The sequence below is a fragment of the Pristis pectinata genome, chromosome 8 (genome assembly GCF_009764475.1).
Source record: "Pristis pectinata isolate sPriPec2 chromosome 8, sPriPec2.1.pri, whole genome shotgun sequence".
Classification (NCBI taxonomy): Eukaryota; Metazoa; Chordata; class Chondrichthyes; order Rhinopristiformes; family Pristidae; genus Pristis; species Pristis pectinata.
Window position 1 is genome coordinate 65,827,624 of NC_067412.1, and position 23,227 is coordinate 65,850,850.

Here is a 23,227-nt window from a genome sequence, read left to right on the forward strand (position 1 = left end):
TTCACTGCCCTCTGCAATAAGTTGTTCCTTCAAACCTCAGTTTGAAATCGTATAAATATGCCCCCTCCATTCGAGGATCTACTACTAGTGGAAACATCTCCACAGCTACCCTGTTATGCCCCCTTGGGATCTTTATGTGTTTCAATCAGATAACACATCATTTTTCTGAACTCCAAAGAAAACAGAATCCTCATTTTTCCCCCCATAATTGAAGTTTAAAAAAACAAACCCAGGATAAAAAGTTTGACAGTGAGCATGTGTAACATGCTGATAATTAGAGCTACTAACAATGCAGTTTTGCATGACAGATGGTTCAAACTATAGTTTAAAGGTGGCTTCAAAGAAAAAGTACAAACATTTGATCAACACATTTGAAAAATCAGGTCACAGTCACAGTTAATTACGTGAGAAGGGAACCTAAAATCAAATAGTTCTCCATAAATTATTCAAACAACAACAAAAATAATCGGCAATCACCAACAAATGCTATCTAATAATATTAGTGCTTAAAATGAGACCAACTTGAAATCTTGTTGTTCACTGGGAAATCTAACTTAAATATCAGCAGTCTGTAGGAGAGATATGACTCTCTCTCTCCTACAGACTGGTGAGATTTCATAATTTACTAATTCCTATCCATAACTCCACATGCCAAAGTGTGGTTGCTGCACATTACGTCTGCTATTCCTCTATAACCCAAATTTAATTAACAACTGTTAGTATTCAGGATATGAATTTTTGATTGTTTTGTCATAACATTCAGAAATATCTTTAGACCTTTAAGTTTTAAAGGAATTGGTATCAGTTTAGTACATTGGCAGGCATTTATAGAGTTTATATTAATGCCAGAAATTTAGAAACAGTAGGCAAGACATGATCTCCCCTGGAGTCTCAAAAAATGCAAATATTTGCAGCATACTGGTTTGGAAGGACCCTTACCACTACTTTTCAAAGTGAAAAGTTGCAGCAGTAGATTTAATCAGTAGCTAATCAGCCACCCCACGCAGGGAGAGGAACATACACATCAGCAAAAGAATGGTCAGTTTTCTCATCTGTTAAATGTTAAAAATATAAATAGCATATGCAGTGCTACATATATTTAATAAGACCTACTGCATTGACCAAGAATACAGGGAACCTCCAATATTCTTGTTAGATTATAGTTATATTTGTGTTAGGTACAGTTTCACTTTTCAAGCCAGATGATACTATTATGTTACAATTGGAGATAAATTACTGTGTACTTTCAGATTGATCAAAGGTCGATGGAGCAAGAAAGCCTGCTAGAGAAGTTGTGACCACAGCAGTTAAAAGGTCATATAGAAATATTCACCCCTTTTTTTAATGCCCATTTTAAGACCTAAAACTGTAGATACAACTTTTAAAGAACACATAGGAGGGTTTATTTGTACATCCACTAGGCCTGTACACATTGTAGGTGCAGTGAGTGAATGAGAAATATTTGAGCATTTTGCATAAGGTTTACCTGTGCAAGGTGGGATGCTGCAATTATTGCCATACAGGATGTAGTTCAAATTCATATTCACACTGTAAACCTTTATCTGCAGTAAGCTCCACCCAGAGTTCAACAATAAGAGAACTGCATCCTAGAGAAATAAAAGCAAAGGAATTAGTAAAGTGAACTTAATCATTCAATATTGTTATGATGCCCAGTGTGAAAGTAATAAAGCAGGATGAGCAGAACCAGAGGAGCAACGTGTGTGCCTTATTTGTTGGGGTCTCCATACAAAATTTTCTGATAGGGAATTAATAATTGCAACCATACTAATTTTTTAACTTCTAGAATCATTGCATGGTAGGTTCATGAGAATGCTGTTGTTTCGGTGGTTAACTGACAGGCAGAATAGTGGTGCAGTGGGTTGGTTACTGTCTCACAGCTCCAGAGCTGGGTGCTGTCATGCGGAGTTGCACATTCTTCCTCTGAATGTGATTTCCCCTGGGTGCTCTGGTTTCCTTCCCTCGTCAAAGGTCTACTGGCTAGTAGTTTATTCGGTCACTGTAATTTGCCTCTGGTGTAGCTGGGTGGCAGAATTGGGGGGGGGGGGGGGGTGGTGGGGGGTAAAGAGTTGAAGGGGACACAAGAAAAAGAGGATTCGTGTGGATGGGTGCTCAATGCTCAGCACGTGCACAGTGGATCAAAAGGCCTACTTCCATGTTTGATGACTCTATGACATTAGGGATCCCAGTCACCAATTACAAAGAAACTGAAAATTACTTAGGTATGTTAAACAGTGTTCACATTGTCATTTGAGGGCTATTGCGATGATGGAAGGAATTGCCAATCAGGGCAATAGAATTATGATTTAAATTTATGATTCTAATACTGGACAAAAATATGCAATATATCAATATCTGGAGTTAGCATGAAGGATGACTAGGGGTAGTCAACAAAGATATGGTTAATCAACTTATTTGCTACTAATGTGAAGGCAGCATTGAGAGTTCCTGTAAATAAAATCCTGCAGGCACATGGCCAATCAGAATGCACTGGGAATACTGCAGTCTAGAATGTACACAATAATGATCAGTTCCAACCTGTTTCATATCACATCTGAAATGTGACTGGAACTTACTGGAGTTAGTCCTATGCCTTTGACATGATCTTATCCTTGGAGTGTCCAAGCTCCTTTTGGAACACTTAAAATATTGTCCTTGGAGTGACCATTGTTGAGAACTCCAGCAAACGACACTATCCTGGACTAGGCTGGGATACCTAGCAGGTAAGCTTCTTAATCAACTTTCAACTTTTGTCCACTCCTCTCACAACATTGCATTAATCTCCCCAATACTGATGAATCATGGAGGGCTTAACTATATCTGCTTGGATTTCCACAAGGTTTTGGATGAACTGAAGTAAAGGAGGAAAATATCATGGCTTGGGGTTGAAATGGGAAGGTGGGAAACAAATTGGCCACGTGATCATAAACACATAATCGTCTTGAATGGAATAATTTCCCAATGGGGCTTTGGTACAAGCTGGTGCCCCAGGTTTCAATGTCAGGTCCCCTTCTGTTCAATGAATTAATTCACGGATGGGAAGACAGCATTGGCAACAACTTGTAAACTAACCAACACCATAAAATAGTGTAATAAATTGCAGATGAATCTCATGGATCCAAGATGAGGTAACTATCTTAAATCTAGACCAATATGCAGCTACACCCAGGTACATTAAGATGATAAAACAGGTGTACATCCATTAGAAAAACAAGACGGCCATTCGTATGGTTCATTGTGCATTCAAGCAGCATTAATACAATGACGCACGGACAGCTTTATTGTGATGGGTTGGTGTAAATTTTGCCAGGTGACTTCTAAATTATCTTTCTTTCTTTTGTCAGATGATGGGGAAAGAGGAAATTGGTCAATGCTGAAAACCAGCATAAAAAAATTAAACATCTGTAGCCCAGAAGCTGGATTTTGCTTATTTTTGGACCAGTTAATGAACATCATATTTTGCCTTAATGCCTTATCAAATGTCACCAAAAGATTTGCTAAGTTGAGGCAACTTCATTTTAGGAAATTTTGTTCATGGTTTTCTTCCACTTAAAAGCATTACAAGCTGAATTGTACATTCCCACATAGTAGGGGCTGCCTGAGCTCATTATTGCCGTCTTATTCATGTTCTGGCTGTCATGGAGACTGAAGGAATGGGGGATTAAAGGGCAATGCTTTAAGGATACTGGAGAAAAGGGGGGGGGGGTCAACAGAGGTAAGGGAGAAAAATTGAGGAGTGAGACTAGAGGAAATAGAGTGTGATGGGTTAAAAAAAAATCAGGGTGGGGAGGAGTAAGAAGCAATTTAATGGGGCTTCCCTTTGTCATGCAGTGGTGCAAATAGACCCCATGCCACCACTGGACTGGGGCCAGAGACTGCTGCACTCGATGTGCAGATGCTAGAATGTTGGTTCGTGCTCCCTGCCTGCAATGGGGAGCACATGCACATTAAAATCAATATTGAGGAGTCTGTGAAGATGAAAATATCCCAGTAATGACCATTTGGGTGTGGTTCCTGAATGTTTGTGTGACATACCCCTTGTTTAACTGTCATTCACGATCTTGACCTTCAATGTTTTGTTCCAATTTTTGTTGGTAATTCAAAAAAAAAACACACACTTAACACATCATCATGTGCATGTAACTGCAGAAGAATACATACACACTACATCTCACTTCCTGATGGTCTGGATTTCAACACTTCAAAGCAAGCACAGAATGGCTTTTTTTTGCTGTACGATTTTTAGTCTTATAAATTTTAACTGTGCAGGAGCAAGTATTCCAAATTATTGTTACATCACATATTTCATAGGAATTTAATTGTTTTATTACCAGAAACTGTACTGTCACTTTACAGGAGCAAAACAGTAAAAATCAGATATTTATCAGAAATCAAAAACTCATGATTTCATTTTCATGCAGGCTTCAGAGACCAAATTATCATAAATCTTACTTCATAATTTGCGAACATAAGATGCATGCTTGGAGCCATGTAACTAACAGAAAATAACAGCAAGAGAATTAGGAGGTGATCTGTAAAACCGCAATGTGATTGGGGTGCCTGGGTAAGTGGAATTGACCAAGAGCTAACTTTCAGTGCAACAGATGTAGTTTTATTGATATACTCATCACATTAAGAACATTTAGAAATAGTAATCCCACAGAACAGTGACAAAAGATTTCTTATTTTACAGAGTGTACAACCTTTACAGCCACATAAAACACACGTGTTTTTCTTAAATCTAAGAGGCATTGCTAAATTAACATTCTGAATTTTGAAAATAGAACATTTTGAATTCTCGAGCAACTGATTCTCATCTGGTGCAAAACAAAAATTGACAACATTTGAAGAAACACAAAAACTACCACAACACAATGAATAAAGTTAAAAATTCACGAAGTGAACAACCATTTAATGTGTGAGCAGTAACCCGCTAAAAAAAACTATATCCATCATATTACTTCCTACACATTATATGCATAACAATGTCAAAACAAGATCTGTATCCATTAAATAGCCTGAACCAAATTGTTTGGTTCCTGAAGTACTCCCAAGTTATATTACTTATGGATCATAAGTATTTGCAAAGGGATGCATAGAATTATCACACATGCCCTATAGTAAAAAGCAGTCCAACTCTTAAGCAATATGATATTAATCCACACTGGCTGCACAGACCCATTCTTGCATTGATATTAAAATAGCAAGTCTGTCTCAACTGCAGCACCTATAAGTGAACTAAAAGAAATCCTGAATACACTGAACCAGTCTTTTCACAAGCATTTTGGAACATGGTCTGTACTTGTTAGGCTATTTATCACAAATAACTATTTATTGGGATTTATTTTTGATTAAAAACATTAAAAAAAGATGCTTTTAAACATCTGTTCCAGTAATCAGATATTTACCAGGATTAACTGTAAAATGGAAAAAAATTTAAAGGGTCTAATTGTGAGTTTTATAGCATTGCTGTGGAATACAATATTTTGCAACTGCATATGAAACAAACTCAAGACACCTGAAATTGTTAAAAAAGACAATGAACTCACTGAATGGCTTCACAATGATGGCAACCCCAGAACACTACTTGTCAGATTCTGTAAAGAAACCAAAACATTTATACAACTGACGCCACCTCCCTATTCTCATACCTTTTGACAACTTATAATACAAAGGATGAAAGGTAGGTTGAGAAACAACACTCAAGTCGAGACCAGGAGAAACAGTTCACGAGTCATGCCAATTAACTTAGAGTTAATTAAGTTTGTGTAAAATACTTTCACATCTGTACATCACATGATAGCCTCTTTATGATGCCGCATTATATGCTGGTTCTTTTCAGATGGCCTACGAAAGCCTTTCTTACAAAACTCACAACGGTGAGGGTAGTCCTTTGTGTGAATAGATATTACATGGCGTTTGAAGCCTGAAGCATCAGTAGTGCTATACTCGCAATATTCACACTGGTAAACTTTCTTTCCACTGTGTGTCTTCATGTGCTTCTTAAGCTCACTTTGCTGTCGAAATTCTCTCTTACATCTTTTGCATTTAAAAGGAAGGTCCTTAGTGTGAACTGAAAGAATATGGCGGCTAAGTATAAAAGGATCTGCAATTTTGAAATCACAGTGCCTGCACTGATGAAGCTTTTTACCCTTGTGAGTTGACATATGTTTCTTCAGCTCCGATGGACGATGAAATCCCTTATCACATACCTCACATTTGTGTGGGAATTCCTTGGTGTGCACAGATATTATATGACGTTTAAGATCACTAGAATTGGAGCTCCTGTGGTCACAATGAGGGCACTGATGGGTCCTATGTGCCTGAAATAAAGTGGCATGCTTCTGCAGATCTTTGTCATCCAAAAATGTTTGAGGACAGTGGTCACATTTGTATGGCAGTTCATTGCTGTGCTTGGTTTTCACATGGGTTTTCAGATTAGAAGCATCAGCAGACCTGTACTCACAGTACTGGCAATGGTATGGTTTCTCCCCTGTATGAGTTCGCATGTGTTTCTTGAGTTCTGAAGGATGACGGAATCCTTTCCCACACTCCACACAAATGTGTGGGAAATTCTTGCTATGCACTGCCAACAGGTGCCTGTTGAGAAGACCCTGTTCAGCTGTTTCATAATCGCAAAATTTGCATTTATGCACTTTAGTTTCTTTTTCCCTATTAACCAGTTTGTGAGTGGCCAGTGTCCCTGCCTGAGTGAATCTTTTTCCATACTCATTGCACTCATATGTTTTTTCTCCTTTGTTGATGAGCTTGTGACTCTCTAAATGATTATGAAAACTTGCTTTTTTATTTGTTGTATAGTCACAGTCTGTGCACTGATACTTCTTCTTTGCACTTTGCTCTGGATGGTTCTTCATGTGCCTTTTCAAGAAACCCCTTGATTTAAATTTCTTCCCACAGATGTGACATGGGTATACAGTTATGGGCTGTCCATCAGGACCTATGATGACAGCTTTAAAAGAAAAAAAAAATCATAAAAACAGACTGAAGTAAATGCTAAAATTCTATGGTCTTTAAATCTTAAAACTAAATTAACTTGAACAGCCTGGTTGATAGACATTTTGCAAACACCTCTCAATCTCCCATAGACCACCCTTTCCAACAAAAAAAACATTATTGCCAAATGGAAATTAGTGGATCTTAGAGATCAGGTCAGTGCCTGCTGGGCTAGAAATGAAGATCTAATGAAAATATTTACGACACAAAGTAAAATACAAAAAATATTAATGAATAATTGTCCCAGCTGGAAAAGTTAAATTAACAATATTCAGGTAGGGGTGTTAATCCTTGCATCCTAAAAAGGAACTGGAGTGAGTCAATGCTTTTTGGATAAAGCTAATGGCACCATGCAATGTGGATGCCATAACATTTGAAGACAGCCCTCATCTCAATTTTTCCCTGTGGGAATACATTTATAGTCTCCATAATTCTTATGGAGTATATGATATTCAAAACAAATTTATCATCTCAGAAAGGATAATTACCAATTATTGCGATTTCTCTCATTAGCTACACTTACCTGTATGCCATTGTCTGCCTTCACCCCTTCTCTTCTTCCTGGCTTTTTGCTTTAGTGCTCTGGTAGTGCTTGTGCTGTCACTTATTTGTAGGAATTGACTCGAAGTGCCATTCTTATTTTCTATCTTTGCTTCAAAGTTGTTACCTTCAGCAAAACAATACAATCTTTAAAGACTGCAATTAAAAGTGATCAATAACAATTGGGGGTCTATAATTCTGTAAAACCTAATGTGTATGGATTTTAGCAACACAAAGTGTATTCATGCTAAAGATTTTTTCTGCAAGTAGTTAATTTTTTTGAGAAAGGAAGACCTACCAAAAGACAATTTAGAGGAATCTGTTTTGTATACTTCCAGAAAATGTGAATGGAGCAAATAAATGACAGGAAAGAACAAAGACAAATGCAGCCATCCAGAACCAATCAGTGGCACAATATGTGGCGTGGTCAACAGTAAATCTACAAAACAAAGCAAATGCCACAATGTCCTCAAGAATCTCAACAGATTTTTTTTTTCATAAGTTTGCTTTAAGTGCCAAGCAGTGTAACTGAAAGAAAAGTTAACAATGGCTGGAGTTTTGCAGAGAAATATTACCAGTTCCATGTGAAACTACTGGCATTTCCCCAGTCAAGTTCCAACAAGTTTGGGATCTCCATCTGTTCATGTGTGGAAGTGGATATCCCAATCAGCATTTTCTTGACTATGCTTTGACACCTTTTTTTTCCTTGAGTATAATATTGCAGCAATCCACCAGTACCTGCACTGGGGAGTCTGCCAAAAACCCTTCGCCAGAAACAGCATCTCCATTAGCTTGAACGGAGAGGAACAATGGGAGGATGAAGTATATATATTTTTTGAATTAATTGAGTTTAGTTAAGTTTGCTTTTCAATATCTTATAAAGAAATAACATAATTGTATGTTTTTGAATGTCAGAAAACTTTAGAAGCAATGTAACAACTTTGATAACCAGCTTGGCCAGCTGTTTTGTGATGGCATTCATGTACACTGGGCCCTGAGAATCAGCCTAGATTTTGAATTAAATTAATACCAAGTATCTGCTAAAGGCAAGTTTGAACTTTTAAGTACAACAGCTTAATGTTGGCAAGAAATTACAGGCCAATAAATATTTTTGTTTAATTCATTCACTTCTTGAGATGTGACCATTTTTATCAAGGGTAGCATTTATTGATCATCCCAAATTGCCACTGAAAATAGTAAGGCACTGTCTTGAAAGACTGCGGTCCTGGTGAATATCCTCCCACAATGTTGCTGAGTAGGGAGTTCCAGAATTTACAGCTTGTGACAATGAAGGTAATGTTTGCAAATCAGAATGCTATGCAACTTTGAGAAGGACCTGCAAATGTTAGTATTCTCATGCATCCACTGCCCTTGTCTTTACTTGTGGTAGAAGTTGGGGCCTTGGGACATGTTGTTGGAGTGGCCAAATCAAATAACTGTAGTGCATTTTATGGATGGTACACTTTGTAGCCACAATTCATCAGTGGTGGAGGGATTACATGTTTACTTAATAAGTAGCAAAGTATCACTACTTTTCAAATCTATTCCTCTTGAAATAAAGCTTATTAATTTTGTTGCCCCTTAAACCTGCCACTAATTTTTGTGATTTGTATTCCAAAATCCCTTTTCTTCTATATCTCCTTAGGTTCTTATTTTCAGAGTAATGTGACTTTAATTCTCTCACCAAAATGTAATACCTTACTTGCGTTGAAGTGAATGTGCCAATCACACGCCCAATCTGCAACTTTTGAAATACCCTTTTTTGTTTGTGCAATCTTTCTCATTGTTGATCACACCCTGCACATAGCTGTCTCACTGCTCCAGCAACCCACGATCAATCCTGACCTCCAGTTTGCATATCCTCCCTGTGACTGCTTGGGTTTCTTTTGGGTGCTCTAGTTTCCTCCCATATCCCAAAGACATTTCAGTTGGTAGGTTAATTGGCCACTGTATATTGCTCCTGGTGTGTAGATGACTGGTAGAATCCAAGAGGAGTTGATGGGAAGTGGGAAGAATAAAATAGGATCATTGTAGGATTAATGTAAACAAATGCTTAATGGTCGGTGTGGACTTTGAAGGGTATCTCTTTGTTTCTAGCAGAGAGCTGATATTAGTATTACTTCTCCTGTGACACCACATGCTCTGACATTCATTGGTCTTGCATAGTATCTTACTGAAGGCCTTTCAGAAATCCACATAGATGACTCTTTGCCTACTTTCTTGCACCTCTTAAAAAAAATTCAGATAGGTTAAGTCAAGGAAGGATTTTCCTTTTTGACCATATATTCATTTTTTTAACCTTATGTTTTTCTACTTTCATTTACTAAAGGTTCCAGCTTTTTCCCCCATCACAAGGATTAAGCAGTTAAGTTCCCTATACATGTTTTATATTCCTACTTAAATGGTGGACATTATACCTGTCTTTCTTTTGCACTGCATGATTTTCTAATGAATTAATAAATATTTCTTTTCTTTTAGATTTCTTGAACGCATAGATGCATAATAAAAAGTTTAGTCCAAATCTTAAATATTAATTGCAAATCACAACTCCTACCATATGCAGCAGCCCATGCAACAGGTACAAAGGCTTTACTGATGCCAGAATCCTCAATCTGTGTCTCATGAACTGTTGTTGCTTCCTCATCTCCAACAATGACCTCCATGTAAACTTCATCAGCAATATCAGTACAATCTGAAAACATAAATTAGTTTCTTCAGCTGAAGGTGACTACAGATTTTCCAGTTTTTGAAACAGTTCATTGAAGAATCAGATTTACATTTAAATAGAAATATTACATAGCACTCCCTGAAAATACACTGCAATTAGCAAAAAGCATGAAATTACAATAGCTTGATTTGTTAATGGATGGTATGTTGGTGCAATAATGCTTCTGAAAGATTTTAATAAATTGAACATACAGCACTGGACAGGCCACATGGCCCACAATGTTGTACCGATCTTAATGCCAATTTATACTAAATGCCCTCCTCCTGTGTATCATCCATATCCCTCCATATTCATGTGTCTATCTCCAAGACTCAAACTCCACCAAACTACTTGCTTCCACTACTACCCCTGGTAACCCATTCCGGGTACCTACCACTCTGCATAAAAAAATCTTGCTTGTCATGTCACCTTTATACTTCTAACCTTAAAAGCATGTCCTCTGGTGTTTGATATTTCTACCCTGGAGAAAAGATTCCGATTGTCTACCCTATCTATGCCTCTTATAATTTTAATAACCTCTATTAGGTCTCCCCTTAGCCTTCGATGCTCTAGTGAGAGCAACCTACGTTTGTCCAACCTTTCCTTATAGCTCATACCCTCTAATCCAGGCAGCATCCTGGCAAACCTCTTCTGCATCCTTTCCACGGTCTCCACATTCTTCCTATAATGGGGTGACCAAAACTGCACACAATACTCCAAGTGTGGTCTGACTAAATATAGCTGCAGCATGACCTCCTTACTTTTATACTCAACACCCCTACCAATGATGGCAAGCATTCCATACGCCTTCTTTACCACCTTATCCACTTGCATAGCCACTTTCAGTGAACAATGGACCTGGATCCCAAGATCCCTCTGTACCTCAACGCTTTTAAGGGACCTACCATTAATTGTATACTTTCTCCTTTCATTTAACCTCACAAAGTGCAACATCTCACACTTACCTGGATTAAACGCCATCTGTCACTTCACTGCCCTTATCTGTAACTGATCTATATCCAACTGTATTTTTTAATAGTCTTTTACACTGTCCACAACTCCACCAATCTTGGTGTCATCTGCAAACTTGCTAATCCACCCATCTATATTTTCATCCAGATCATTGATATATATCATAAACAACAGAGGTCCCAGTACTGATCCTTGTGGAACATCACTGGTCACGGACCTCCAGCCAGAATAACAGCTTTCCACCCCTACTCTCTGACTTCTATGGGCAGACCCAGTTCCGAATCCAAACTTGCAATTCACACTGAATCCTATGCATATTTATCTTCTGATTCAACCTACCGTGAGGGACCTTATCAAATGCTTTAAGTCATGCTGACTGTCCTTGAGCAGGCCAATCCTTTCCAAATGTGTACAAATTGTATCCCTCAGTATCTTCTCCAATAACTTCCCTAGCACTGACGCGAGGATCACTGGCCTATAATTACCTGGATTATCCCCATTTTCTTTCTTGAACAAAGGCACAACATTTGTTACTCTCCAGTCCTCCAGGACCTTGCCTGCTGCTAGTGAGGATACAAAGATCCTTCTCAAAGCCCCAGCAATCTCCTCACTTGCTTCTTTCAATATTCTGGGACATATGCCATCTTGCCCTGGGGACTTATCCATCTTAATGCTTTTCCAAAGACCCAACATTACCTTCTCCTTAATCTCAAAGTGTCCAGCCCATTAGCATGCCCCACTCTATTTTCGCTATCCTCCAATTCCTTCTCCTTGGTAAATACTGTCAGGGTATGTAGGGAGAGCTCTGTACCTGAATAGTTGACATCTCTGGACTGATTTAGAGCATTAGGTATAATATTGTTCCTAACAATCTTCAAACACTCATAATTTAAGGAAACGATTGCCACAGATACCCTTTTACCATGTGCGAGGTAATTTCACATATAAATCAATTAGGTTTAGTAATTGCTAATAATTTCCTCCAATAGATGCAGATGATTATATCTCGACCATGGGTCTATTAAATCTGTCACTAATCACTGTTTGGTTGCTCTTGCACAAATTCAGTGTTCTGGAAAACTCAATATCTCAGCTGGCACAAGTAGGCCACTGTGTAATCACCCATTTTCTTAAAATAAACATAATGAACAACCAAACAATAAAGAATAATGAATGACAGAGTAAAACTGTGTAAGCCGTAACTAAAAAAATAAAATTATTGAAAATATACATAGATATGTTGGCATCAGCCAGAAAAGATCGCATTTTGGATGGTGACCCAACATTACAAATGACTTAAAAGGTCAAAAGTATATTGTACAGAGAGACAAATGGAAAAGACAAGCTAAAAATACAGCTTTTACAAAGAAGCAATTCAAGAGCAACCAAATTAGACCAGTTGTATATTAGACATCAAGCCTTTTCCCAGCAATTCACAATCTGATTCCAGATCTTTAACCCTATTTGCAGTTGCATCTTTAAAATTAATGCAGCAGTCAAATGTCTTATCAACAACAATTCATGAACATTTGTTCCATGAAATTTATCTGCCTTAAGGGCGTCTGCTTTTCCAAATACTGAGGCACCTACACTGAATTTCCAGCAATCGCTATTTCTTTTATCTCAACTACAAATCTATAGTCGGTGCCAAAGTAGTACACTAACAGGGTAGGGATTAGTTTATGCAGATTGGTGAATTGAAATATCAACTGATATATTACAATCTCAGACTCTCAGCAGAAATGAAGCAAATATGCAAGTCAATCATGTAGCTAATGATGCACAAAAGTGAACTTCATTTAAAATAATTTTTTTTCCTAACAAGCTTCTATTTTACTATTTAAACTCTTGATACTGACTATATTAATACAGTACAATTTTTGGTGAAAACCTATTTCTTCGATCTTTTGTGTTTGCTGACTTACTGGAAATGGATTTTTTATGTTTTTGTTAAAATAGCATGTTGAACTTAATTTTGACAGAGTACAAGGTTTGGCTTATTCTAGACTGCTGCATAAAAAGTCAATGTAAATTACTTCTGAAAAATAACTAATCTAAATCTTCAATCCTCTCAGGATTCAAGAGGAGTGATTGCATTAATAAGTAACGTGACTGAAGTGATTACTTAATAAGTTACAATTCTCCTTTCAATGAACACTAAAAAAGGAAACCGTACATAGAATTCCTTACTAATGTCATCTTCCTGAGATGGATCTTTGACTGCCATATAAACCATCTTTTCCCGAGACATTCGACCAACATTCCCTTGATCAAGCATGCTGGTTATGGCATGACCATTCTGATATTCATTTTCTGCAACTACTTCGGTTTCGCCTTGAAACAGGAAAAGCAATTAGACATTAAAAGAAAAATTCAAATCAACCTTAATTATTTTACTATCATGTACAATGACAATGCAGAAAAAAATTAGTAGCCATGCAATTGGTCAAAAGAACCTTGAAGGCATCTTGCACTTGCATGTTACATAGAATGCAATTTAGTTTCTAAAGTTCTAATTACACAAATTTGTTCTGTGCAAAGGCATTATATTTTCATTTTGGATTTTGCAATAATGGTACAATTCTTTGAACAAACTGGCTTAATAGCAACAATAAATAAAAGAAAAATCTGGCCATCATAATCAGTACCCCAGCACAAAATTGAAATTAACACTGACTTAATTTTAAAGGCATTCGTTACAGAAGTTTCCATATGCTTTGTTAGTGAAGAAAAATAATGCTAAATATTAATTACAATTGTTTTTAAGTTGTTCATGACTTTAGCATTCCCTTGAGCTTCCTTGGCACTTGAAATATGCTCTTCATTTTCTTCATTCAAGGATAGTTGTCAGCATATTTTTGTGACCTTGCACCTTATTGCACTGCACTTTCTCTGTAGCTGTGACACTTTACTCTGTACTGTTATTGTTTTTACCTGTACTACATCAATGGACTCTGTACTAACTCAATGTAACTGCACTGTGGAATGAATTGACCCATACGATCGGTATTGCAAGACAAGTTTTTCACTGTACCTCGGTACAAGTGACAACAATAAACCAATACCAATACCAAGAATACCCGAAGATCAAATTCCACTTTTGTTTTTAAATGGCTCAGATATTAATAGGTCGCAACTAAAAATTATGATAAGCAGCAGGCTCCATCTGGCATTATAAGATTTTACTACGGCAGTATCTTCAAAAGTATTTTAACTAGGACTCTAAAAAAGCAATCTTCTCATCAAAACTAATAAAGAGACAGTGAAAGGCTATATATTTTGATTCACCACTATGAGGAAAATGTCAAAAGATTAAACCAGTGGATCTCTGTCCTGTTTTTATTTGCCACAGAAAAGAAACTCTACAAGGTCTGAGCAAGTTCCTCAATCAGTCTAGCTGTGGCAGGTGCTACTGCCCATGATGACACTGGTAGAAGAAGTGACCACTGCACAGTCCTTGTGAAGGCAAAGTCCCATCTTCACACTGAGGACTCCTTCCATTGCGAACCAGCATTACGTGTGCAGATTAGAATAGATGGAACACTTATCTGACAGCTCAAAACCAGACATCCATTACTCAAGGTGGACCATCAATATTAATGGAAATGTACACCTTCATCGTCTGTAATCACTTGGTCTGGCACATCCCTCACTCTACCATTGCAATCAAGCCACAGGATCATGGATAGTTTAAGGAGTAAAGCACCAGGCATACCTAAGAGCAATGAGGTGCAAGCCTAATAAAGCTATAATGCAAGACTGCATGGATTCCACCCAAAACACAAATAAATTTAACATGGAATATTAACAAATTGTTTCAGCAATTACAGGTTGTGATGTTCAATACCAGGAATTGAAGCCACAAAGACATGGATGCTGTGCCAAAAGTTCAATGACTATACACTTGTGATCAAGGTCTATGAAAGAGAGTCTTCAGATACTGTAAACCCACCAAATGCACTAATTTCAGAACCATAGAACAGTACAACACAATACAGGCCCTTCAGCCCACCATGTTGTGCCAACCTTTAAACCACACCTAAGACTATCTAACCCCTTCCTCCCACATGTCCCATTTTAAATTCCTCCATATGCTTATCTAACAATCTTTTGAATTTGACCAACGTACTTGCCTCCACCACTACCCCAGGCAGCGCATTCCATGCACCAACCACTCTCTGGATAAAAAACCTCCCTCTGATATCTCCCTTGAACTTCCCACCCATTACTTTAAAGCCATGCCCTCTTGTATTGAGCATTGGTGCCCTGGGAAAGAGGCGCTGGCTGTCTACTCTATCTATTCATCTTAATATTTTGTATACCCCTTTCACGTCTCCCCTCATCCTCCTTCTCTCCGAAGAGTAAAGCTCTAGCTCCCTCAGTCTCTCCTCATAATCCACACTCTCCAAACCAGGCAGCATCCTGGTAGATCTCCACTGCACCCTTTCCAACGCTCCCACATCCTTCCTATAATGAGGCAACCAGAAATGGACACAGTACTCCAAGTGTGGTCTAACCAGAGTTTTGTAGAGCTGCATCATTACCTCGTGGCTCTTAAACTCGATCCCACGACTTATGAAAGCTAACATCCCATAAGCTTTCTTAACTACCCTATCCACCTGTGAGGCAACCTTCAGTGATCTGTGGATATGAACCTCCAGATCCTTTTGCTCCTCCACACTACCCAGAATCCTGCTATTAACTTTGTACTCCGCTTTGGAGTTTGTCCTTCCAAAGTGTACCACCTCACACTTCTCCAGATTGAACTCCATCTGCCACTTTTCAGCCCAGCTCTGCATCCTATCAATATCCCTCTGCAATCCTCGACAGTCCTCCACACTATCCACAACACCACCGACCTTTGTGTCGTCTGCAAACTTGCTAACCCACCCTTCTACACCCTCATCCAGGTCATTAATAAATATCACGAGATGTAGAGGTCCCAGAACTGATCCTTGTGGGACATCGCTAGTCACAGCCCTCCAATCCGAATGCACTCCCTCCATCACAACCCTCTGCTTTCTACAGGCAAGCCAATTTTGAATCCACATAGCCAAGCCCCCCTGGATCCCATGCCCTCTGACCTTCTGAAGAAGCCTACCATGTGGAACCTTGTCAAATGCCTTACTAAAATCTATGTAGACCACGTCTACTACACTACCGTCATCAATCTACTTGGTCACCACCTCAAAGAATCCCAGTCAGGCTTGTGAGACATGATCTTCCCTTCACAAAGCCATGCTGGCTGTCCCTAATCAGTCCATGATTCCCTAAATGTTCATAGATCCTATCTCCAAGAATCCTTTCCAACAGCTTGCCCACCACAGACGTAAGGCTCACTGGTCTGTAATTTCCTGGACTATCCCTACTACACTCATAACACATAACACACTCATAACTGAATTACCAGCAATCTCTCTCAATCTGGACTAAAATATTAACATGGTTGTGAAAGTCGACTCGCGCTGTAATAAAGCAGATAACAGCAGAACCAAGGAGCGTACAAAAAGTTCTTTAGTGGGAGTGGGGGTACATGGAGGAGCAGTCAGTGCTGCTCTTCCCTGCACATGGCCCAACTCAACGAATACAGGGTGCTAACAAACTTAAATACATTGTTCTCCGGTGGGTGTCCACCTACTGCACAGGCATACCCATATTTGGGTATGCTTGACCAGCTCACGCTAAAATGGTCAAGCCAAGGCTGCTGTGTGTAGCCAGACAGGTTAACACATCTTTCACAGTTAGTCACAAACAACCCTGTTTCCTTGTGGCCTTGAAGCTCAGCAACTCCTTATCAGCCAAGTTGACTACACGAGCGGGTGGCTCAAGCTGTTTACCAGCAGAGCGAGAGAGCGAGTAACCCTTTGTTCATCTGAGGTCCCTTCCCATTGTCTTCTACATGGTGGTGTTCATGTACTCAGCTCTGGTGCAAAACTCAGAACCACAGTTTACAGCTTGTAAACACTTCCAGACAGGCAGAAGCACGCAAATACACTGCAAAACATTCACTAACATTTTACCCTCTTTTCTCAAATGGTACATAATTGGAGGCAGCAGAAGCTAAATGGAAGTGGACATCTGCAGCATCATGACCTCACCCATGTGCAGAAGGCAGTGCCTGCCATCACTAAAGCAGGAATCAATGAGGCTGCAGCCAGCGGAGGGCTGAAGTGATACAGGGATAAATGGTATCCTCATTCTAATCCTTCTCTCTGCTTTACCCCTCCCCTCTCATTCCATAGTCTCTTCTTATTGACAAGCTGCAGATTGTGTTTTCACCTACAATTTTTCTTCATTCTCCTAATTATTACCACACACTTGTACTTCTCTCCTTTCAGGTAACTAAGAATAGTAAACTGGCCAGGCAATAGTAAAAGAGCAACCTGACAGTATGCATGAAACACTACCATCATTCAATTTAATAATCAGAGCTATTATCTTAAGACAGTTTGATTCAGACGGGTAGAGGCAAAAATTGTACAGGGGAGACACTGGGCACAGGTGGTCTTCAGATACGTCAAAGGATAAGAACAGTTTATGAAGCCAGCTGCTTAGAAGTTCAGATTGCATAGGAGTTCTGCTGCAGGGTCTAAGGTATGGACTTTGATTGACAACCTAAAAGGTACTTGGAAATTTCAATTCTAGTAAAGAAACTCATGCCCACATATACCATTTTTGCTATGATAGCTATGAGAAATGAAAATATGCCTCGTTATGGCTTGCATTCTTTGTTAAACTATACAATTTCTTTAATAGGATATATAATTATTGCAATGCATTTAATAGTTTTGCAATGTGTGCTCTGGTTATTGAAGATTGTTATAGGGAATAAACTTAAGATATTATAAACTATACATCTTATTAAACCATATTTCTTACCTATTTCCACATCATCTTCGGGTTCAGCTTTAAAGATATATACTTTTATGACCTCAGCTCCAAATCCATCTTCTTTAGAAGAATCATCTTGCTCAACATCAGTGCTTATTTTTATTGGTGCGTTTTCCATCCGGTCCAACTTCTCTCCAACATCATCTACTGCATAAAACAGTTATAGCACAACATAAAACTCAGGCAAAAACATTTTATTAGTCCTGGGTCCAGCAATAAATTTCTTCACCATGAAAATATTTGAAAGGTATTGAGCCATTCATGCATATTCCTTCCTTTCCACAACTCCCAACAACCACAAATGATTTCAACTAAATCATTTTTGTTGTCCTGACTTGAACTTTGTTTTTTTCCTCCCATAGTTATACACACTGACAATACTTTGAAGCGTTTTAATATTCTTTGATAGCTAGGCTATTTAGGCTACAGAAGTGTAGAAACAAAAAACAATATGGCATTAAGGCTTCAGAACCAGAACAAAGGTTGCATACCATAAATATACAATAAGCTGAGTTTCTGAGCCATACTAAGTAAGAGAGCTGAATTTTTGGTATCACCCAAAGCAATTCCATGACTGTCCAACCCTCTACCAATGCTGGGCTCAACAACTCATTAATCTTAAGTGCAAAATTCAAATGGATAAACAAAGGTTGATGAAAACCAGAAAATATCAAGGGACTCGTTCTCTTTTTACCATGATTGTTTGAAATAATGGCAATGTATAATTTTGTTTCCTTTTAATATTAAAATGCATAAAAACATTGGAAAGAACACATTTCAGTTATTACAATAATAAAGTCCCTAAAATGAAAAATCATTGCCAAGTCATATATCATCATGTTCATCAATTGTTAAATTCCAGACACTAGCTATAACAGCTGATTCAGGTTCTACTCCAACACAAAATAGGATAGTTAAATATTTATTACAAACAGCTAACTAATGGCTGAATTGTGCTGGTTATGGCCAATGTTTCTGAACTGAATTACCAGAGATCAGCTACTCTCATCCGAGTAATTCATAGGCTTAAGTAGACCCACTGGAGACCAGCAGCAGAGCCCCAGCATTGAACTATAAATCCCATTCACTTCAATGAGGAGCCTAGGACCAGAGAATGGGGAAGACGAGTGATTCTTAAACAATAATTTTTATTTTTATTGATCAAGAGAATTTATTTATCACCTTCTAAGATTTTTAAAATACAGTAAAACTCTGTGATAGCCCAGCACCCTTGTGATTTCTGGTGGCAGATACACCAACACTTTAAATTCAGTCTTGATGAAGGGTCTCAACCCAAAACGTTGACTGTTTATTTCCCTCCACAGGTGCTGCCTGACCTGCTGAGTTTCTCCAGCATTTTGTGCATGTTGCTCCAGATTCCAGGATCTGTAGAACCTCTGGCGTCAACACTTTAAATTCACTCTTTTTCTAGATGTTACACAGTAGTATAATAAAATTTTCTAGTGAACCAGGTGAATTTAGAAGGAGCACAGGAAAGGGAGTCGTTCTGGGTTTAAATGGAGCACAGGGAACAGAACTAGGTGAGCCAGATACTGAACCTTCAGTACTTCTGAACATAGGATAGCAGATTTTTAGAGTTTTACAGTAACTGAGTATCATACATACTTAAATGCTGTAAGATAAAGCCTCAGAATCAGAATTATCATCTCTGACATATGTCGTGAAATTTGTTCAGACTCTGATACCAGGCAAAGCTCCATTGCCAGATTTGCCTCAGTGAACAGCTGTCAGAGATGCTTCAGGGGCAGTGTCTCTGGACTATGACCCCCAAGGCCTACTCAACCCTGAGACCTTACTATACCTCGTTCCTTAACTTCTGCATATGGAAGGGTGGGAATGATCTGCCCTTTGCATCAGATCCAGGTAAGTGCAGGTGGGTGGGACCTATAATATGGCCAACTCCTGGTGGTGGGCCCAATTCAGGAAGATTCATCCAAATGATTTACAACAAGGCTTACAATATGCTAGTCAACCCTCATACACTATAATCAACAAAAATACAAGGTGGAGCCAGCAACACTTCAACAAAAATATTAAAAAGCACTCTATAAAATCAGTAGAGCTGGTTCTATTAGAGGATATACTTCACTTACATTTCTGAATTAACTTAAGACATGAATAATGCAAACACCATCATTTCTAATTTCTACAAAATGAAAGTATTCATGTATTGATTCTTTATATTAAGGGAATATTTCTGTTCAGAACTGTGCTTTCTATATTTAATTCTGTTAATTGACCGATAAACATCAATTCAGTGAAGATTATATGCTATCTTTACAAATTTTTACCAAATTCAACCTCCTTCAGAGGTACCATATGCTACACATTTTGTGAATCTATAGCAAGGCCAAAGTAGGTTACTTTGTTGTAAAGTTCTTACAGTTCCAAATGAGATGTGGATGATGGAGTGGCCTTTCAATTTGGTAGAGCATGATCTAATTTCAGACATGCCAGAGGAGACTTGGTGCTTCCAGGCTGCTGTCACTCACCTCCCAGTAGCCTGATCAAGAGCAGCATTGGCAGAAGCCTGGGAGAAAGTTACCTGCATATTTTCTTGATGAGGAAATGGAGTTTAGAGACCTAAAGGAAGAATATTAAGTGTCTAAAGAGTAATAAAAAGTAAATATTTCCAAGAAACAACTTTTGCTAATACCTCATTATAAATATCTAATAATGTATGAAGGTAACATTATTGACTGAGAAAAGAACATCGCTCCATCAAGCCCGAGTAAAATGAATATGTAATTAGTCCATTGTGGGATCTTCCTCTCATGTCATTCATTGAACAAATGATTTACAGAATATTAATCCCACATCAATCCTCACCAAACTCCATAATATGCCAAGCGGCCCAGAGCTACATCATCCTCAATTCTGTCATCCCAATATTATTCCACATTTTTGTTCAAAGGCTTGAAATAACAGTGGCTGCTCTTCTGTGAACCATTTCAAGTGAATTGGCATTCATTTTGAGTTAATATGGCTGAAGTTTAATGGTATGGCCTGTTCCGAGACTGATAATCTGACAGAATAATTTCCTCCAGATGCTAAATGAGACCTGACCTACTTCATGAGTAATTGCCTCATTGACCAATTGCATTTAAGTGCAATTAACAGTAATTCAAACTTCATTCCATTTTAGGTTCTGCATACTAAGCTACTTTTGTTACACAATTTTTTTTATTGCTTGTTTCAATGCCCTCAGTTTATATTACCCAGATTGAAGTCCATCTACCACAAACAGTAGTCAAACTTCCTTTGCAATTGCTTTCACTGCATTGATCCATATGTCCCCAGAAAATTTACTACTATTAACCTCCCATTATTTTTATTGTCTTAATGCTGTGGTAGGAATAATCAGCACTGCTATTGTGGAGTAAATCGGACAATAACCTCCAGTACCTATACACACAATTGCAGTCAGAGTGGCCTTGTTCCATTATTAGTCTGGTGCATTTCAAAGAGACAAAGTATTCAAACACTTGCTTACCCACTAAATGCACCAGAAAAAAGTGCTAAGCCTTGTCCATTCACATGTAACTGAGATCACCAAGTCTTAATACTAAACAACTTCCTTAGTACTGAAAACTTACTGGTACAACCGTGGAATCTCATTCCTTCAAATCTGAATTATTGCGGGATATTTTAAAAATATTTACTTTAAAATAAAACTTTCCCCCCATTCCTTATATCTTAATAGCAGCTTCCTTACCCTTCTTGTGACTTTTTCAAATTACTTTGCATTGGAATAAATATATTAATTTATAATTTCACTAAAGATTCTTCAGCCTGATCCACTGAAAAGACACTTTGCTGTTTTTTTCCTGTTCAAATGGGTTCTAGATCTATAAAGATGTTGCGCCCCTACTTCATTTCTGAAGATTATGTTGCCAAGTGAAAGTCAACAAAGATCTGTGTGTAGCTTTAAGCTTAACGAATGACAAATGTCATTTGTTCGTCACTGACTACTATATAATCCGTTGGCTTTCTCTTCCCAAGGTAGTCTTAACTACTACTAGACAACCAATCAAAAAGTATTCATTTTTCAAAAGGTGTTTTATACGATTACAGCCACTGGATTGCCTTGTCTGCTAGTTTAGTTATAAGCTCAATACATTTGTATGGCATTACCTAATACTAAGAAAAAGCAACTATAATTGTTGCCCTTTAAATACTTATAAAATATTCAGTAAATGACCCAAAGATTTTTTTCCTGCTAAGGACTACATTTGTTGTATATTTAGTCTTCAAATTAATTTCAACTCTAAAGGGTTTGTGGAATGAACATTTTTCACTAACTTTTGTATTTCTTTTTGGTGGAAAAACTGAGATCATGTCATCATCTACAACATAAATGTGGGAAAAAAAAGTACTCAATTCATCCGACAACAGCAACATTTGTGCTTTGACTTTCATTTACTATTCATAGCAAGGTTAAAGCCTTTTTTTGTTAAGGTTACCATTGTGGCCCTCTTAATTCATTTCTCTGCTCTCTTAAATTTCTCTAAGTTTTAATAACTGTCAGTTGCTTTTATATTATTCTAGTTGTTTTTTTCCTTAAAGCTCGTTATTCAAACAATGTCCTCTTAGCCATGTTGCATTTTATTTTTAAAAAGGAATATACTTATTTCACTCATCTTTCATAACATCTTTAAAAAGATAATTATCTTCTGAAACCCAAGTATGAGTTCCTAGCTAATATTTCCTCAAACTATAACCTTCATAAACATGCTTTTCTAGTCCTGTTTTACCTTATTACAGTTTCACATTTATTAAAAGGGTCTAATTCCATTCCTCCATGTTTGTTAATCAAACTGAGAAACAACTTATTCCATAAAGAGTTATTGACTACAATAAAAAAACAACATAGTAAAATCCTGTGGGATGAGATTTTTGGGGGGGGGGGGGGGGGGGTGGAGTAGAAACGAAATAGCAGAGGGAAATGATCTCCTAAAAAGAACTCTGTCACTTTGTAATCATTTGAGAATATATTTGAGATCAAGAAATCATGGAAGTGTTTTTTGAATAGTAGTTCTACTCTCCCAACTGAAATTTAGCCCA

At 37.9% G+C, this 23,227-nt stretch overlaps 1 protein-coding gene across 3 annotated transcripts in view; it reads right to left on the reverse strand.

The window, feature by feature from the left end:
• Positions 1-4,419: 4,419 nt before the first annotated feature.
• znf711 (zinc finger protein 711) overlaps positions 4,420-23,227 on the reverse strand; it is a 47,112-nt gene continuing 28,304 nt past the window's right edge. For all 3 annotated transcript variants that reach the window (XM_052021346.1, XM_052021347.1, XM_052021345.1), the window contains 5 exons: positions 18,131-18,289; positions 13,442-13,585; positions 10,127-10,264; positions 7,556-7,699; positions 4,420-6,988 (listed from right to left, as the gene is read on the reverse strand). In XM_052021346.1, coding sequence (XP_051877306.1) covers positions 5,811-6,988; positions 7,556-7,699; positions 10,127-10,264; positions 13,442-13,585; positions 18,131-18,289 — 1,763 coding nt within the window. In that variant the 3' untranslated portion in view covers positions 4,420-5,810. The remainder of the gene's footprint in view (positions 6,989-7,555; positions 7,700-10,126; positions 10,265-13,441; positions 13,586-18,130; positions 18,290-23,227) is intronic.